The sequence below is a fragment of the Pterocles gutturalis genome, unplaced genomic scaffold, assembly GCF_000699245.1.
Source record: "Pterocles gutturalis isolate BGI_N339 unplaced genomic scaffold, ASM69924v1 scaffold10984, whole genome shotgun sequence".
NCBI classification, from domain to species: Eukaryota; Metazoa; Chordata; class Aves; order Pterocliformes; family Pteroclidae; genus Pterocles; species Pterocles gutturalis.
Window position 1 is genome coordinate 54,445 of NW_010135979.1, and position 18,508 is coordinate 72,952.

At 51.4% G+C, this 18,508-nt stretch overlaps 1 protein-coding gene across 1 annotated transcript in view; it reads right to left on the reverse strand.

Annotated features, from left to right (window-relative positions):
- Window positions 1-18,508, reverse strand: part of LOC104468108 (astrotactin-2) — a gene marked incomplete at its 5' end in the record, with an annotated part of 80,733 nt that overhangs the window by 50,178 nt on the left and 12,047 nt on the right. The window contains 2 exons of the mRNA XM_010082130.1: window positions 17,875-18,012; window positions 18,458-18,508. The exon at window positions 18,458-18,508 is cut by the window's right edge and continues 24 nt beyond it. Of these exons, the coding sequence (XP_010080432.1) occupies window positions 17,875-18,012; window positions 18,458-18,508 (189 nt within the window). The remainder of the gene's footprint in view (window positions 1-17,874; window positions 18,013-18,457) is intronic.

Here is an 18,508-nt window from a genome sequence, read left to right on the forward strand (position 1 = left end):
GGCGTGCAGCCTGCGCAGGGCTGGGATCTGACTGCTGCTGGTCCAGAAGTGGCCAGGCCAACCCTGCCCGAGGTCTCAGAGATGCCAAGGATGGGATTCAGCTCGCCCATCCCAAGGTAACCCAAGAAAGAGACAGCACTGGTCACTTTGGGCTCCTCCAAACTTACCAGGGGAGACTGACTCATTTTGGGGGTGATCCTCCTGCCCCAAGGTGCTCAGGGACTGCAGCAAGAGCTGATCGGTGCCCTGAGCTCCACGGACCAGATCTCTGCTGATTAGAAAAGGCAGCCTTGGGGACTGGCTTAGATACAGATCTAGAGATGATCTAAGCTACTCCTGAGTGCAGCCAAAGAAGTCCCAGCATATCGCCCTTGGAAGGAGTTGCGGTAGATGCCAGGGAGAGGTTGACATTGTAGCTGCCCTAGTTTAGATCTGCCACGCAGGGCTATTCATGGGGCATGTGGGTGGAAATGCAGAGGGCTGAGCAGACTCCCAGGGTTGCTCACTGGTCCCAGACTCAGGTTTCCAAAGGAGACATCACTTTGGAATATCTACCTTGTTTTGTTGGGTTATTTGTTTATTCACAAGCCTTCTCTCTCTCAGCAATAACCCACAAGCTGAAGCACCTCCAAAGAACAAACGATGCATTAAACCAACAGCAGGACCATCCTTACACACAAACACACGCTGATTTCAAAGTTTAAGTCAGAGCTCCTCCGGCCTCACTGATAACAAGCATCCCAGAACACACATCCTCCCTCTATCTGTAAACCTTTGTCCTGTTGCATTATTAAGCAGAACATAAAGAATATATACATTTACTAAAGCCAGGAGAGACTGGGTCTCCCAGCAGATTCTTCCCTGAGCTCAGTTATTGGCACTGTGTCCCACATCAAAGGCATTTAGAAAATCTGCGCTAAGGCAGAGGTTGCAAGGGATGCTCCGGGGGGCCCGAGCCCACAGGCAATGGTGGGAGCTGCAGGTAATATGGGATGGGAGCAGCCCTGCCCTTGGGCCAGCCAGATCTCAGCCATCAGGCTCGTTTCGGATGCCAGGTCACAGTGAAGGATATTCAGTTTGAACCACGATTCAGAGGAGTGCGGGACATGGTCGTTGCTATTCCCGCCCGATTAGATCTGTCAAAACCTATCAGGGGGAGGTTTGCCTGGGAACCTGCTCTCCAGCTGCACATTTAGCAACAGGAGATTGATGACAGGGGAAAGAAAGGAGGGGGCAAAAGACAAGACAAGACGAGCATTTGCACACTAAAGGACCACCATCCTCCTGCCCATCACATTTCACTCGCTGCCTTTTTTTTTGTGTCTATCTTAATTAAGGAGACTAAATGGAAAGGCTTCCATGCTTATCCAAGGTCTGCCCTGAGGGGCTGAGCAGGATGCCCAGAATACTATTTGTTTCCTCTGAAAGGCACCAGAGACAGACATGCAGAGATGTGTCCCAACACAGTCCCACCACAAGCCCCCCAAGCCACCTCTGCCAGGGCAGGGAGCCATGGACTGAGATCTCCTGGTGGGTGTATCCATCAGAGCCCGCGGCAGCTGGTGCCTCTGGGTGGAAGGTTGGAGCTATGAGCATCGCGGGGGCTCACGGAAGAGGCGAGGGGCAAGAGAGGGCTGATCCCCCCACAACACCAGCAGCAGAGGGCACCCCGCTCCTCTCCATGGGTTGACCTCTCAGCTGGACTGGGTCCGTGCTGCAGCTGCACAGAGAGCAGTGCCGAGCCCATGCCACACGTGTGAGGAGAGCTGGGGGTTACCCAGAGCCCCTCAGACAAGTGCTCTCCCAAATTACAGGCCAAGACTCCTCTTCGATTACGTACACAAGGGCCAAAACATCAATTTTCCAGCCAATAAGCAGCAGCAGAAACAAGCCTCTGTGTACGTGACCCTTGGAAAAAGAGTCAAGTGGGAGGTTTTTGGAGGCAGAGCTCACCGGAGAGGCAAAGCTGTGGATTTAGGAGCAAGAAAATGGTCAGTGGTTGTGTTTTTACCATTTCACCCAAACAGGCTTCTCCATACCCATTTGCAAAAAGTGGGGATCACAGCAAAGACTGAGCTTAACCCATTTCTCCAAGTTTTTCTCTTGATGGAAGGAGCACAGCAAAGCTGAAACGCTGCCCGATCGCCAGCCCGAGGGCAATGAGCTGGCTTGCAGCATTTGGCCTAATTCACATCAGAAGACTCAAATTTGACTTCATCAATATTCACCTCCCTCTATCCAAAACCAAATTCGCTTTAAAGAAATGAAGATGACCTCAAACCTCCCGAGGGGCTGCTCTGCCACTGGAGACGAGAGGAGAGCATCCCCAGGAAGAATTTTCCGCTGGCTGGGAGCTGGCATTTCGGCATCGGCGGCAGACTTGGATGGTGAATTACAGCACAAGCGCCAGCGACTCGTAGAATGTGTCAGCCCTTCAGACTCCTCATCTGTAACACAGGGACAACAGCAGCTACCTACCGCCCACTGTGCTGCAAGGTTAATTAATGTTCCTTTGAGTTGGGAAGATGAAAAGCAGCCTATAGCTGCAAAATAGTGTTTTATTATTATTATGAATGAAGCCTCTGCTTGTCCCCATCAGAGTGCACCTTAAAGCAGTGCTGCTGCAGACACCGTGAATTGTTCCCAGCAGCTGCACTACTGCTGGCGTTTGCTGGAGCTTGTAGACTTGCATGTAAGAGCTTTGAATGTGTTGGGGAAGAAGAAAAAGAGGGAAAAGAAGCAAACAGAAATCCCACCAGTGCTTAGCACCTGGAGACCATGCTCCCACCCTTCTGGGGGCTGGAATAAAACAAAACAGAGACAAGAGCATCTCTGCACCTCCCATTCTTGCCTATGTTTTACCTTCACAGGCTGCTGTAGCCCTGAATGTGAAACACTGGGACAGATCATACTGCAAGGGCACTTAAACAGCACATTCAGATCATACAGCCGCTTTAGGAAGTGATTAATAAATTGTCTCTATTTGACAGGTGGGAGAACCGTAGCACAAAACAGTGAAGTTGCCAGCTCATGGGCACTCAGTGAGCTGGGACAGCCCCCTGCTCCGGCCGGGGCAGCGCCAGCTGTGCCCAGCTGTTGGCACCACCCGAACCATGGCCCCATCCTCCCAGGAGGGACGGTGGGAGCACTTCTCACCCCACCACCCTGGGGGCTCTCTGGCTCCTACAAACCCTCCTTACCCTGCCATGAGTGTCAGATCCGCTGGAGCAGACGCAGAGACCCCCTGTGCCAGCCACAGCCACCAAGCCATGCACAGGCTCAGTCCCTCTCCCACCATGGATGAGTTTGAGTTGGTAACACCAGACCAGCACGCAGCAAAAGAAGGCTCAGTCCCCAGGTCAATTAATTCAGGCAAGCCACCTTCACATATCTGTTTCCTGTATTATTTAGCAGAGGGACAACTCTATCTCCTTTGCTCCACGTTGTGTATCTAGCTTACATCCCTCCAAGGCAGAAACCCCCTCCTTTGATCCCACAGAGCACTTGGCACGCTGCCCTCCCAACCCTGTAGCCAGCCTGTCCATACCCTGGCAATGCCACCCCAACCCAGCAGGGCAGGTCACGGTTCCCCCCAGCCTCCCAGCACCGCTCCCCATCCCCACGCCGTGCCTGGCTGCAGGACGTGGGTGCCGACAGCACACAGCGGCCACACCGCTCCCAAGAGGTTCCTTTCATGATTAATTCAGAAGCTAGTTTAGTTAATCTATTTTTTAATAATTCATTCCTTCCATCTTAATTTTGGTAGTTGTTGAAAATCCCTAATAAAACATTTAGGGGCTCTTTTACTGAAGCAATGGCATGATTTACTTGACAGAATCCAGTCTTTGATGTCCTGTCTTAATTCCTCCCTCCTGCCGTGCCTCAATCCTGTTTATCGCTGTGCCGGAGGTAAGAGGTTCTTGTTGAGTTTTATAGCACTTAGACACTTGGTCAGTGTTAATAATTCAGCTGCCCCGTATGGCTTGGACAAATCACGCAGCACATCAGCCTCTTCCTTTTATCGACGATGCCACCGTGGATCCGGGCATCAGCCGGGAGCGGTGCGGGGGGACCAGGTGGAGCATCCCAACCGATGGTAGGTCAGAAACGCAAGAAAAATATCACAGGTGCCAACTACATTGTTGAAAGAATAGACACCCTTTTACAATGCTTATATTTCATTCTCTACTGCCGGAATGGAGAAACACGCTGGGTTTTTGCATCCGTAATTGGGGAAGAACAGATGGTGGAGGCAGAGTTGGAAGTAATACAGCCATTAAAATAATCTATACAGCTTGTAATTCTCCAACACGTGAGAAAGAGGAGGGCCTGCCTTCACCTGGCTGCCCAGCCCGGCCGCTCACCCCACTGCAATTCGGGCAGGAACTTTTTTTTTTTTTGGAGTCATTGGGATATTGAGGTGTTCTGGCAGGTCTGATGAGTTTTACCATTTCCCTTCTCCAGGGATTCTCCTCTTGAAGCATTTTGGAGAAACAGCAGCTGAATCAGAGCTGCTTCCAGTGGGTATTTGACTCCCATGTGCCATGCAGCATACATTTGCCCCCCAAATCACCCAGTTAAAGAAAATCCTAGCTTTACATCCATCTTAACAAACTAAAAAGAAGAGCAAAAAGTCTCAGCACTTCAGGCAGGCAGGGGCGCCTCTGCAATTAGCTTAAATTTTAAATGGGGGTGACACAAAAAACCCCATTGATTCATGAAAATGGGAACTCCTCAGGGGAACACACAGGCTCTGCCATCACCTCTATCGCTTTCAAATCTCGAGAGCAAGAAAATATAACGTTGGGGCAAGAAAATTGCCCAGAGAAGCCCAGAGATTTAGCCAATATATGGAAATGTATGTCCTTGCTCTGCATGATTTAGGCCGTGGTTTGATAGACCTCTGTGCTGTCCAAACACCCCAACCACCGTGTCGGTTGGTGCTTCTTGATGGGTGAGGGTTTTCCTCTGGGATTTGGTTACTGCTTTGTGTCGGTTTGGTTTTCCACACAGACATAGTATAGAAAAGGTCCTACTTTGTCAACATAAAATGGAGAAAACATCTCAAATCTCAAAAAAAATTGGAAGGAGTAATCCTTTCCCACTCAGACCCAGAGGCCAGCATCCTCATCCTTATTTACAGAAGGGAAAAGGAAAGGGAACCGTAGCAGCATCCCTTGGCTGGAACCCCAGCAGCCCAGGTTCTCCAGGCACTGTGCTTCCCACGAACACCTTCCAGGGCTGGAAACAATCATCTTCTCAGCCAGAAACCCCTCCGTTGGGCTCAAAATCTTCACTGCAATTACACAAGCAAGTACCTTCCCAAATTCTTACCCTCCATCCTGAACACACGGGAAGCAGCAGGACGTTACCTTGACAGCTGGCTTTGCTTTATGGAGCTGTAAATACATTTTTTAATAGCCTGGCGGCAAAAAAGAATGTGTTTTCAGGCTCGACAACATCCAAAATTAACTGTGATTCATTCCAAAAGGGGCAAAGGGGTGGAGGAAGGGGGAAAGCGAGCCTGAAACCGGCAGAATACAAAAAGCCTTGAAAGCAACTGCCAAAAAGCCCCTGCACAGCTGCCTTCTGGCTCGTGGAAAGAGATTAAAAACCCGAGCAGCATCAGGCTGGAGCAGACGTCACGGAGGCCACCCTGGGCCACGCTCATGCTCAGATAAGACTCTTCCTTATTATTTTCCCGGAGACAACCCAGCCTTTGCCGATGCATAGCTCTGCCCTGCTCCTCACATCACCCTGCACGAGGGGTTCATCCAAACCACAGATGATGCTGGTGCCTGGGGTGAGCTGGGGGGTTCCCCTGCATGGTCCCTGGGGACCTCACAGGGATCCTGCCATAACATCTCATCCTCCTCCAGCAGCTCATCCTCCTTGTGTACCAGAGCATTAAGCCTGACGCGCCTTTGCGCCGTTGTTAGCCCCGGCGCTGCTCTCCGACGCCTAATTTGACTAACCCTTTAGTGACTAATTTAATTACCCCGGCCCACAAACTGACAGACAGCTGTTAAAAATGGTTATTGCATTATTAATACGCTCCAGTAATTTCCCATTAAAACTATACTGTTAATAATTTTTTTCCCTGTATTTCTTCCCTCTTAATTAGTCTATTTAAAACTTTGAAGGAATATTCTCTTTATGGTAAATGGGAGCGTTGAGCAAATTACATTTTTGATTGAATACTTCTGTGATAGGCCAGCAAATAAGACCGTAGAGTTGTTAATTATTGTCAGAGTTTCACACGATGCCTGCTAATGAGGCAGTCAATCTTCTCTGCCATTCCTGGAATATTAATGAAGGCCTTCGGTATCGATTCTGTCACCGGGAGAAGGCAGGAACCCCCCCCACTCTGGTGGCTTGGTGAGGGCTGGGGGGCTCCCTGCTGGGAGGGGACACAGAGGGGACCAGAGACCTTTGGGACGGGCTGAGCCAAGGAGGGCTTGAAGCTGGTTGAAGCTTAGGAAGCTCTTGGATGTGCCAACGGCGGCTTGCACAGCTCATGGACTGCAGGGAGCCCCCACATCCCACGGGGATCACCCCCATGAATGGGCATCTATGCACAATGGCTGCAGGCAGGCAGGACAGGCAGTGGGGGGGTCAGTTCCTGTGGGACACACTGGTCCCCATCCCCTCTCTCTGTGTCTACCTGTTAACTCTGAAATGTATCAGATTCCCCCCTTATCTTTCTCTGATAAGAGAATTTGTATCAGGTTTTCTTGAGGAAAGGGAAATACCTGATCCATCTGACTTCACCAGATAACCTGATAGAGTGATGCAGGGAAATTATTAACAAAGCGACCACGGATAAGAATTCCCACGGAACTGCGAGGTGGCTGAGAGACCATACAAAAGCAGCCTTTAAGTTGTGCTGGAAGCTGTGGTTTCTTGGCTCAAATAAACAAAGTACCACCCTGCCTCCCCCAGGTCTCCTTTCCCACAGGGAGATGTAGGATGACAACCAGAGCCACCTGCAGCAAGGGCATGAGCCACCTGTTCTGCAAGGGCAAGGAAGAACTAAGGAGACGGATATCCTGGAATAGTCCATCCATAATCATAGAATCACAGAATGGTTTGGGTTGGAAGGGACCTTAGAGATCACCCAGTTCCCCCCCCTGCCATGGGCAGGGACACCTCCCACTAGCACAGGCTCCTCAAAGCCTCATCAAGCCTGGCCTTGAAATAATAAATCATCTTGGCTTGCAGTGCTGCCCATCCCAACTACTTGGAGCAGGTCTAAGAGGGCTCAGCAGTCATTGACAACAGACAACATCCTTTGGACCCAAACAAAAGCCAGCTACTAACTTGTGGGTAAAATGCCACCAAGAAGACTGGCTGTGGGCAGGAGGTGAGCAGAAACCCACAGCTTCCCTAAGGGAACCATGGAACAAACCAGGTACCACCACTCAATGCCTACCAAGCCCCTACGCAGGGACGTTGGGCACAGCCAGGCTGTGAGCCGGGTCGGCAGCCGCTATGGATGCTTGCAAGCAAGAGGCAGTGCTGCCCAGCCTGAGACGTCACCGAGATGTCACTCAGGCTCTGCAGACACTGCCGTGTGGGAAAACAGCCTTGGTGCTATCAAGCTTAAAGGTCATGCTTCAAAATAAGGGCAGGCTTTGAGTTAATAAAGGGTTAATAGTAGATTACAAGCTGTCAGCATGGGCACATAGGGAATAAAAGGGGGGCTGAGTTCAAGAACGTGGTGGTGGGTTAACTCCATCCCTTCTCGCAGGGTGTGCAGGACATCCCCCATGGGAGGTAGCGCAGAATAGCTGCTCCACAGCATTTACCGCGGCAGAGGAGCCCTAACACACACCAGGGACCGGTTACACACACAGGTCATGTCTGGCAGGGATGGGTCAAGGAGTCCTCTATTAAACCACCCACAACTTTATCATTAACCCTTTCAAAACCACTCATCAACCTGGGGACAACTCCAGAGGACCCACATTTCAGAGCCAGCATCTCCAGCTCTGGCCCATACGTATTTGATACGCACTGATTAAACAAAAAAAGAAGGAAATGTGGACTGAACTGAATAAAGAGACTTCTCACTGCAAAAGCTCAGTGTATATTTACACAGCATCCTACCTTAATTCTCCACTTCTTCATTTATGTAATTTTAAGCCCTCCGCGCTAGCAGGGAAGTATTAGCAGTGTTTAATTGTGTGCTGCTGCGTTCAGCCTGGCTCTCGACGAGCTGCTCTGGGAGAGCCCCGTGGCAGGACTGGGCTGGATGTGGTGAGACAGTGACGGGGGACAGCCCACGGCAGAGCCACCGCGAGCAGCATCAGGGGACACCACCCCAGCCTGAGTCAGTTTGACCTTACACATAAGGTGAAACACCATCGGTGCCACCCAAATGACCTGGCTATGTGATGCCTGGGGCAAAAGCCGGCATGCAACACCCCGACCTCATGTTTGCAGGAGACATGAATGCGTTCTCTCCCAAAACCCATCCAGCCGCAGTGCCAGCAGACCTGAACATGCCCTAGATGCAATCGGGGGCTCTTCACCCCCTATGTGCCTCCCCTCCAAAGCCTGCTCCACACCAGCTGCTTTGCTTTTCCTCTGGTGGAGAAGAAATGCATGCTAGGTAAATTATAGAGAGACCCTGTGGTCCATCAATACCTTCATCCCCATCCGCATGCTAGGTAAATTATAGAGAGATCCTGTGGTCCATCAATACCCTCATCCCCATCCCTCCCTCCCAGTGCCACCATCCCAGCCTCCACTGGCCATGGCCAGCACCGCTCAGCCCTGCTGGAGCCCGGCCCCGAGAGCAGCACAGCCTGCAGCACGGCACGGCAACGGGTCCCTAACTGCACCCATCGGCGTTATGATAAAAGGCTCTCGGTTACAGCCAACAGCACCTCATTATATCAAAAACACCGCAGGAAATGTCTAGAGCTGAATTGATTACGGCACAGTAATTCTTCAGGCAGTAAAAGCAGGGCAATTCCCAAGATGGGATTATTTTTTTGCAAGGCTTCACCTAATTTTCTTGACTTTTTTTTCCCCCTGCTTGCTCCCCAGCTCTCCTTCCAAACCTCTCCAGCTTTGCACTGTCCTTTGGTTTAGTCCCTCAAAAAATATTCTGCTTAATGCACTCCAGCATAGTGACGAGGAGAGCAAGACCACCCACCCAACCTCTACACTTTAAACCTGGTGCAGCAGGAAAAAGTCAAGAAAGCTTTTGCTTTTCACTCTGTAGCCAGCAGCCAGATTTGAGGGGAGACCAGAAGAACACGGGGCAGGTATAAACATCTAAATCAGAAAAGGAGAAGCTGGGTAAGCAGCAAATAAACTGATGAAAAGGGGCAAAGAAGCAAAACCTGGGCAAAGTGGAGGCAAATGGCAGACGATTTGCAGCTGATGCGCGGTCTGGTCCAGCTGCAGTCCCACCAGCCAGCTGCGGCAACTACGGAAAGGTTTTCTGAGCCAACGGGCAACGCCAGGCCTGGTGCACTGTCCTCTGCTCTGTGCAATGCTGACACTGTCTCTAAACCATGTGATGAGCTTTTTGGTTCTTCTAACATAATTTTGAGCTGCTTTTGCTCCTTTGCCTGGAGGTCAAAGGGCCAGGGAGAGGTTGCAGAGCATCTCTCCTGCATCTGGAAACTGCTTGGAATAGTATCATAGAATCATAGAATAGATTGAGTCGGAAGGGACCTTCAAGATCATCTCGTTCCAATCCCCTCCCGTGGGCAGGGACACCTTCCTGAGAAGGACCAGCAGGGCACGAGCCAAGTTACTCTGAGCAGTCTGGAAAGTGCCGCACCAATGGCTCCCTTGGCTGCCGCGAGGCTGGCGGGAGGAACGGAGGGCATTTTGCCCTAACAAATCACCCTGAGAGCTGGGCTGACATCCTGGAGTGGAGCAAATCCCTTGGGAGCAGCAGCCGCAGCAGTGGGGCACCGCACTGAGTCCACCAGAGTCGATGGAAACATCATCCTAGCCCCGGCTTCTTGGGAGCAGGAGCTGAAACTAATTAACTCCATTTGTCTTCAGAGAGCACGGCCGCCCTGGTTCACCGGCCGTGACTGCAGCTGCCCTGTGCCCGGCCCCGGCTGCCCACGCTGCCTGCACGGTCACTGCCTGCCCCAGGGTGAAAGCTGGACAGGATCTTTCCCCCTGGGTTTTGTCTGGTTTGCACCGAGCTGCCTTCCCTTGCGCCGCCGCAGCAAGAGCAATGTTCCTCTGCAGCAACACGTTCATCCCCCCTTCCTTTCAGGAATTCAAAAACTCCCATAAAAATGAAAGTTGGGGGTTCATCTTCTCCAGGAGCCCTTCCCGAGCCTGCGAGGGATAGTGTCTTCTCATGGCGCCCCTAAAGCAGGACACAGCTCCCTGTCCATGTCCACCTCCGTTCCTGTCCCCACAGAGATGATTCCTCCTCCCCACACTGGCTATGGAGCCCGTTGCAGGTCCCTGGCATGCTCCCAGGAACGTTTCGGCTCGGCTGCATTTTATTAGTTTTGTCCTCTGGATGAAGCGATCTGACAGCGGTTACGGGAGATAAAACCGAGAAAGGAGGAGCAGCCATGGTCCGCGTCAAGCAAGTTTAAGGCAACGGAAATCTCATCCGAGCTGGCTGGCGGATGGTGCCAGCTCTTTCCATTAAGTTGCATTAAGAAAGAGCTGATGAAAAGGTATTTAACCTCTTCCCAACATCACTGCCCAGCCAGGAGCATATTGCCCAGTGACACAGCCAAGCTGAAGGACAGCTGTGTACCCAGACAGGACCAGAGCCACTGTCCCACCCCACCCTGGAGCATCTCGGGGCCTTAAGGACAGAATTGCTGAGGACAGCCCTGGGCAAGAGCACAGGGACTCAGAGCATCCTTCCCCAGGTGCCCATGAAATCCAGTCCCTCCTGCCACTGCCACCGTCCTTCCTTGGCTGTCCCTCTCCTGTCCCCTGCGACCTACCAGTGCAGCTCCAAGCCCCAGCCCACTCTTGGCTGCCACTGGGACAAGGAGATGTGGGTTGCCCTGGTCTGAAATGGGAGAGGGCAGAGCTGACCCCAAAACTCCTCCGAAGTGGGAGGGGACAGAGCTGCCCCCAAAACTGCTCCAAAATGGGAGGGGACAGAGCTGACCCCAAACACTCTGCACTTGCTGGGACTCCAGGACCCGCACTGCAGACCAGCCCTGCAGCATCCATCCCCAGCGACCTGACCCTTTCCAAAAGCACTGGTTCCTCCTTCCAGGCCTGGCCCAGGTCCCCAGCACCCCAGAACCATAGGGTCATACAGCCAGCCCTGCCTGGCCCAGGGACAAACCGCCCAGTCCCTTCCTGCCTGCAAACCTTCTAGTCCACTTCACAAGCAGGAGATGCACACAAGGCAAAGGTAATAGAACTCGGGAGAGAGAAAATAATATAATTCCAGAAAAACACTACAGACAAGGTGTATAAACAGAGAGGCCACAGGGCTGCACTTTGAACAGGCAGCTACAAAGCATGCTCCGGACGATGTTTAACAAGCAGCAAAGGCAGCGACATGAAAACACATAACCCCTCAGACAGGGACGGGAGAGCTTCTTTCACTGAAGAAACCCAGGGTCTGATTTTTACTGCCTTGATTCTCCCTTTCTGCTAAGCACATGCATCAGCACCAGTCTGAGAGCCCCTGCGGCCCCTGCTCCAGGCGGCTGGACGGACGGACACACCGCAGCAGGTCTGGCCTAAGAGGCGGCTGCAGAGTCCAGTGCCAAACCCTGCTCTGTGATGGGAGATCCCAGATACATTAGAGGGAATCACTATGGGTGCGAGACAGCATTTGCATATTTGGCAGGTGTTTGGGGTTTTTTTTTAATTGTCTCAATAAATATATAAACAAAATCTGTTCGTTCGTTGGGTTGTTTTTCCCTCCTGGGCTCTGTGGCACTGTGGACAAGAGGAACAGCAATCACTCAGCTGCCAAACGTGAAGCTGTTGCTGGTGCTCCCTCTGATGGATTTGCCCATGAGCCAGGTCCCAGTTTACACCCACTCTCCCTATGGGGTTTGATAATTTTCTGTGCAGTTTTACAGCCCAGCATCACGACCTCAAAAATGCAGTGGGTTCGCACAAAGGATCAGAGAACAGATAGTGAAACTCAGCATTACCATAGCAGGAATTACTAAAAGCCCCTGAAAAGGGAGGGCTGAAATGTCCCTCTGCTTCTGGGCATGAAGGATCACCTATGGTTGATGATGGATTAGGAAGAGTCATGCTGAGGGCAGTGAGGTCCCCGCATCCTCCCAGAGGTGTTGGGTGACCCATGTTTCAATTCTGACCTACCCTAGATACTCCCTGGACTATTTCAGCTTGGGTTTGTTTTTTTTCCCCCTTTCCCCACGTCCCCCCTCCCATAATTCCTCTCTCATTTTGCTGCTCACACCCTTCGGTGGCTGCCACAAGGTTATATCTCCATTGAGTCACCCCATAGCCAAGTGAGATGTACCCGACTCTTCTAACCTGCTCCCATAAATCAAAGCAGAAAAAATCCCGGTAAGCAGCCAGGATGACGCTAAGTTGACAGATGCAGGTCAGGGGCTGGTAGTTGCCTCTATGCAAAGCATCTGTCCCTGTCCCGCAGAGGATGCAGCCAAAGGCTGCCTTTATGCCCATGTCAAGCACCATGAGCTTTTTGCAAGAAGATGGTGTGTTGGGGTGATAAGAAGCCCAGGCCAGAGCGTCAGGGACGTTATCTGCAGGGATGGTGGTGTCTGTGTGATGTGCATGGTAAAGAATCGCCCTCTCTGCAGAAATGAGTAAGTTGTGCCTGGTGATGCAATGATCAATGTGCTCCATCATGTGAAGCCGTCCATCCATCATGGGCATCACCTGCCAGCCGCACGCAGCCGCTTTACTGGCACCACCACAGCAAGAGGCTCTGCAGGCAGCTCCCCAGGTCCCTGCCCAAAACAGGGGTACCCCCTCTGCCCAGCCTCCTGCCTGAGTGTCCCGCCAGCGTCGAGCATCCAGCAATCACAGCCCACTCTGTTCCAGGAGGGCGGGAGGCAGAAAAGGGGGAAAAAAGCCCAAGTTCCTATGGCATCTTCTGCACCAAATGGCAAGAAGAGCTGGCAGGGTGCTCTCTGCCTGCTCCTGCCCGTACCCCAGGGGGACCAGCCCAGCCTCAGTGATGCTCACCTGCAGCAGAACCCATTTTCCTGTGCTCCTGCAGATAAAGCACGAGGCTGAAGCACAGGGCAGATGAGCTCTGCTGCTGTGGTGACAGCGTGGCCACAGCAAAGCTGTTTCCCCTCTCCTGGCCCAGATTCCCTTTGCCTTGCTCATCCACTTTGCTTTTTATCCTGCTCTGCTCCCAGGGAGCCTCACACCACAGCGCTCAGCACCAACTTGCAAAATCACAAGTGCCCAAATCACTGCAAAACCCTAAAAAAAAAAAAAAAAAAAAATCCCTGGAAAACCCCTGTAAAAAAAACACTGGAAAACCCCTGTAAAAAAAATCACTGCAAAACCCCTGTAAGAGTGGGGCAGTGGCAGTGTTGCAAGGGCACGGCAGGGCTGAGCTTCAGGCAGAAAGAGCAAAAGCCCAGCTCCTGTCCTCGACTCGAGATGGGACGTATGCAGACACAGAGCTGGAAAGCAGAGCTCTCTGCCACCGAGAGAACTGACAATAAAATAACAAACAAATAGGAAAAAAAAAAATCCAGTTGATTGTACTTTGGCAAAGAATTCAGAGAGCAAAGGGGCTCACTTGGGAGCAAAACGAAGATGAATCGACAGAGAGTTCAAGAGAATTCATTCTGCCGCCGAACACTTGTCTCTCCATCAGGACATCTCAAAGGCTTGTCAAGTGAAGGCAAGGCTTTTATTTGTTTCTATGGTTGCCATAACGATAGACCTATATGTCATGTCAGGCGGCAGCTGAGGCTCACGCCTCTGATTTATAGCCGCTCACCAGAAATTATCAACTTTTCTGCAGAGTGGGTGGCACAGTGAACCAGGACCACCAGGCACCTGCCAGCACCACACTCTGCCCCCCAGGTTATCAACCCCTCTCGGTCCCCACAGCTGGCTGTGCCCCAAGGGATGCTTTTATTGTCCCCTGCAGGGGTGCTGGGTGCTGACCATGGCAGGACTGGGGCTGTGGGTGCAGGTGCACCCCATGTGCTGCCGACGGGGCAGATCAGGGTACACTGCTGCAATTACAGCTATTCCTGGTCCCACGGGACAAGAGGTACCTCCCAAAGGGCCAAAAAGAGACACCAAGGTGTCCAGGGAAGGCCAGCAGAAGAATTAAAGACCTGATAGTAATTATTTTTTTTAAAGGGACTAATGTGTTTAACACCAGCTTGCAGGAGAAATACAGCTCTAAGAGAGGGCTGGGAGCAATGGGGAGAGGGACACAAAGAGGGGTCTTGAAAATAAATGAGATAAGGTAGGACTGGGAGGTATTTCTTGTCCTGGCAGGGGATGTGCTGCTGGGGCAGGATGCCCAGCACAGACCCAGCCTCCAGCCCAAGCCAGAGGCTTCCTGGCATGGGGAGAGCTCTGCAGCACTGCTGGCCAACCCCATACCAACAAAGACGTCACTGTTAGGGTGGGTGACATGATCTGTGACTGATCTGATCATCATGTGGAGGATCAGATTCTGGGGTCAAGGAGGGGATGCTCAATATAACTTATGCACACAAGTTTCATTAACTCTAAGCATCCTCATGCTTCATTTCTGACGCCCAGGCCTAAGACCTCCGCTACCGAGCTCCGTGTGCGAAGTCCTGACCCCACTCATGCCCCAGCACATGTGGCAGCATCCCCGGTGATATGTTTGCACGTAGACCTTTGGCTTCTGCCTATAGGAAGTTTTTCTAATGCCCTGGCTGCAGCAGCAGGAGGAAGCTCAGTCCCTTCGCTCCCATCCACCGAGGCACTGAGCACAGTTTATCGCACCGCTCGGCAGTGAAGCCCATGGATAACAGCATCCCTGCAGAGAAGCAGCGGGGAGTCAGCATCTCTCCGGAGAGCTGTTGAAAGGTAGAGCCCCACCTGTCCCTTCCGCAGCCTCAAGCATCTTCATAAAAACACATGGCCACGTTTGAACCTTTAACCCTCGGAGTTGTAAAGACTTCATCGCTTGTTTTCTCCAAACCAGGCTTTCTGCAATTTCCCTCCATTAAACTCTTCAAGACAAGCGACCCCAGAGCCAAAAGGTGTCAGACTAATGAAAGGTCTGGAGGAATGCAGCACGCTCCTTATTAGAGACACATAAGAAATACAGGACTGAACTACTGTCACAGCGTTAAGGGACAGCAAATGGGGCACTCCAGGGGCTGAGACATGGCCATGTCACAGCTGGTGTAACACAGCCCAGGATCTGTCCCTTCGCACGGGGACACGACTGTAGCAGATCTCGAGTGCTGCCAGACCATCTGCAGGAGCATCTGCACAGAGGGACAGCAGTGTCACCACAGTCCCACGGCGCAGGGAACAGGTCCCTCCCTGCCAGAGGGATGGCTGTGTTTGAACACCTACACAAGGGACAGCACCGACTCACCTCCCACAGCAGGGCTGGTATTACCAGTCACCATCCAGACACCTGACCCACCAAACCTGCTGCGTTACTGCTCCTTGAGAAGCTACCAGCACTTGTCTCGGTCCAGAGGAACAACACAAAGAAGTCATAGAATCACAGAATGGTTTGGGTTGGAAGGGATCTTAGAGATCATCCAGTGCCACCCCCTGCCATGGGCAGGGACACCTCCCACTAGCCCAGGTTGCTTAAAGCCTCATCCAGCCTGGCCTTGAACCCCTCCAAGTCGCAAGATAAATTAGCTCTAAAAGTACCTTTCTCATGTGAAAACACACAAGAGCCTCAGGAGGTTCTCGGAGACAGGCCAATGTGATGCACCAAACACAGCAACGTCCCTACTTGCTGACTCCAGTGGACCTGGACAGCCTGAGCTGGGAGGTTCTCAGAGACAGGCCAATGCGATGCACCAAACACAGCAACGTCCCTACTCACTGACTCCAGTGGACCTGGACAGCCTGAGCTCCTCCGCACCGCCACGCTCTGCTCAGGCGGTATCACCTTGTTTCCACCCACTCCAGGGTGCTCAGGACCCCGAGCTAGCAGCCTGATCCCCGTTTGAGAAGTGTTTAAAGTTCTAATGCAGAAATAATAGATCGTTTTTTGGTTTCCATTGTATCTGTGAAACCTTCCATAATTCCACATCAAATATTTATTATGACGTTTATTAAAGTTTTAATAATTTAGCATCTCCTGTATGTAAGATACAAGCACTGTGAACTCACCTCCCTTATTCTACCTGGGTCACTCCAATATTTATACCTGGAATTCTTAGTTCAGGTTTCATTTACGAGGGGAGCAGGCAACAACCTCAGTGCCAGAAACCCCCCTCCTCCTGCCTGGCGTTCATCCATCCCGAGACTCTTCCATGAGGATCAGTGCCCGGAGACAATTACTGCACTGGAGCAAAAGGCAATCTTCCCAGCCTCTACTTTTGCTAAGGTACTTTTAACAAAGATGTGAGGAAGCAAGAAATAATGTTCTCCTGGCATTTTGGCTTGGAAAATGTTAACATACAACAAGACGACCCTTCACCTTCTCAAATGAAAAGCAGTCTCTTCTGCAGACAAGAAAAACAACCCTCCTAAGAGAGCCAAATGGTGATAGATATGTACCATTAGTCGCTCTTTGCAGGAAAGGGAACAAGTGCTAATTAGCAACAAAAACTTGGAAGCAAGGACCTCTTGGATGCCAGTCCTGGCTCTGCCATAGGTTTTGTAGGCGCTTGCTCCAACCACAGCCCTGCCAAGACGATGGGACAGAAAAATGGAAATTCACCATCCCATCACTCTGGGAAAGGAAAGGACAGAAGGGGCTGGGGGACATAAGGATCCTGCAAATGCCCAGGAAGATGATTTGCAACACACAAGAATTTGCAGGTCAGGAAATTGTGTCTTGAGTCAATGGGAGAAGGCAGCAAGTTGGGAAGGAGAGATCACGGAGTCTCCCTGGCACCCAACAGTCACGTGCTGAATCTTAATGTAATGGGAGAGAGGGGAATACACACTAAATACCTTGGGAATTAAACCACTGCAGTTTACAGTTAAACCCTTGTAGACCAGGCCCAGAAGGACAATCACCACCACCGCTCTCCTCCAAGGCAGAGGCTGTGGCTCCCTCTCCAGGTGGGGCACAGATGACAACCATTTCACCCAGCTCCTCCTCCAAGGGACCCCTCTCTGCACACCCCCAGCCCACGCTCCCTCCTTCCACCGGGACAGTTCTGCTCCCACAATGTCGTCTTAGGTCCCACTTCTGAACTAGACTGTCGCAAGTCCAATGACATTTAGTTAAAACACAAGGTCTCCAAAACAGGGGAGCCAGAGCAATACCCAGGCATTTACTGAACTCAAGAAAGGAAAAAAAAGAACACTAATTGTATAATAACTGGACAAGCAACACAGTCTTTCACCAGGGTCTGACCTTGGTCCTTCAAGAGCACCACAGCAGATTATCAAGGCCTGGGTGTATATGACATACATAGGAGTTTCTGAAAGATGATAGCATCTTCATGCTGGTAAATGCATCAATTCAAGCTGTGCAATGTAACGTTCCATTTAAGCCACTTGAAAATTGCCTTGCCACAGGTTCATACCAATTCACCCGACTGGATTGGCAGACTTCAGAGCTACAGACACAGGTCTGGCCTAGACCCATCAGGACCAAAAGACCTCAGAGAGCTATCACATCCGAGTTCTTATTGGAAGAAAATTAATCAAACTTATCATCATAGAAATTACTGCATCTTCAAAAACAATTTAAAGAAAGCGTAGTCACTCAAGCATGAAGAAAACAAGAAATCCGCGTCCTACCTGACATCTGCTGGATCTTCTGTCACCAGAACATCTGTCTTGCAGCTGGCGAGAGGATTGATGGAAAGCTCCACGGGTGGCACCACGAAGCTCTTACTGACAGGCAGCCACAGGCCTTGACCCAAACTGTAGGTGGATCTGAAACAAGGACAAACATGTCACACAGGAGCAGTGAGTGGTGGCCCTCTTGCCCCTGACCACTTGGAAGTCAGAGTGGCAGTGGCATCATGGGATAAGTTAGTCATTTGGTCTTGTCCTGAAAGCCAAATGAGAGAGGAACAGCTAGAGATGTGACAGGGAGAACATGGGGATGGTCAAGCTCTTCTTTTCAGTCCAGGGGGACTTTCTGTGCACATCATCCACTTTGGCTGAGCCGGGTCCAGCTGAGAGGAGGAGAGGGAAACCCTTCCCCATCTGCAGAATGTGGACAAACCTTTCAGGTCTGTCAATGGCAAATGACAGTGGTGTCTCCCATCCAGAACAATAAGACAGATCCAGGAGTCACCAAGAGGTAGCATCTGCTGGGACATCCTCACCAGCTCTCCCCTCCCCAACACCCCAGCCAAACGCTCCTTTGACCCACCTGAGTATCTTCTCGGGTGCCTGCTCTCCTGTCACCAAGTCATATCCCCGC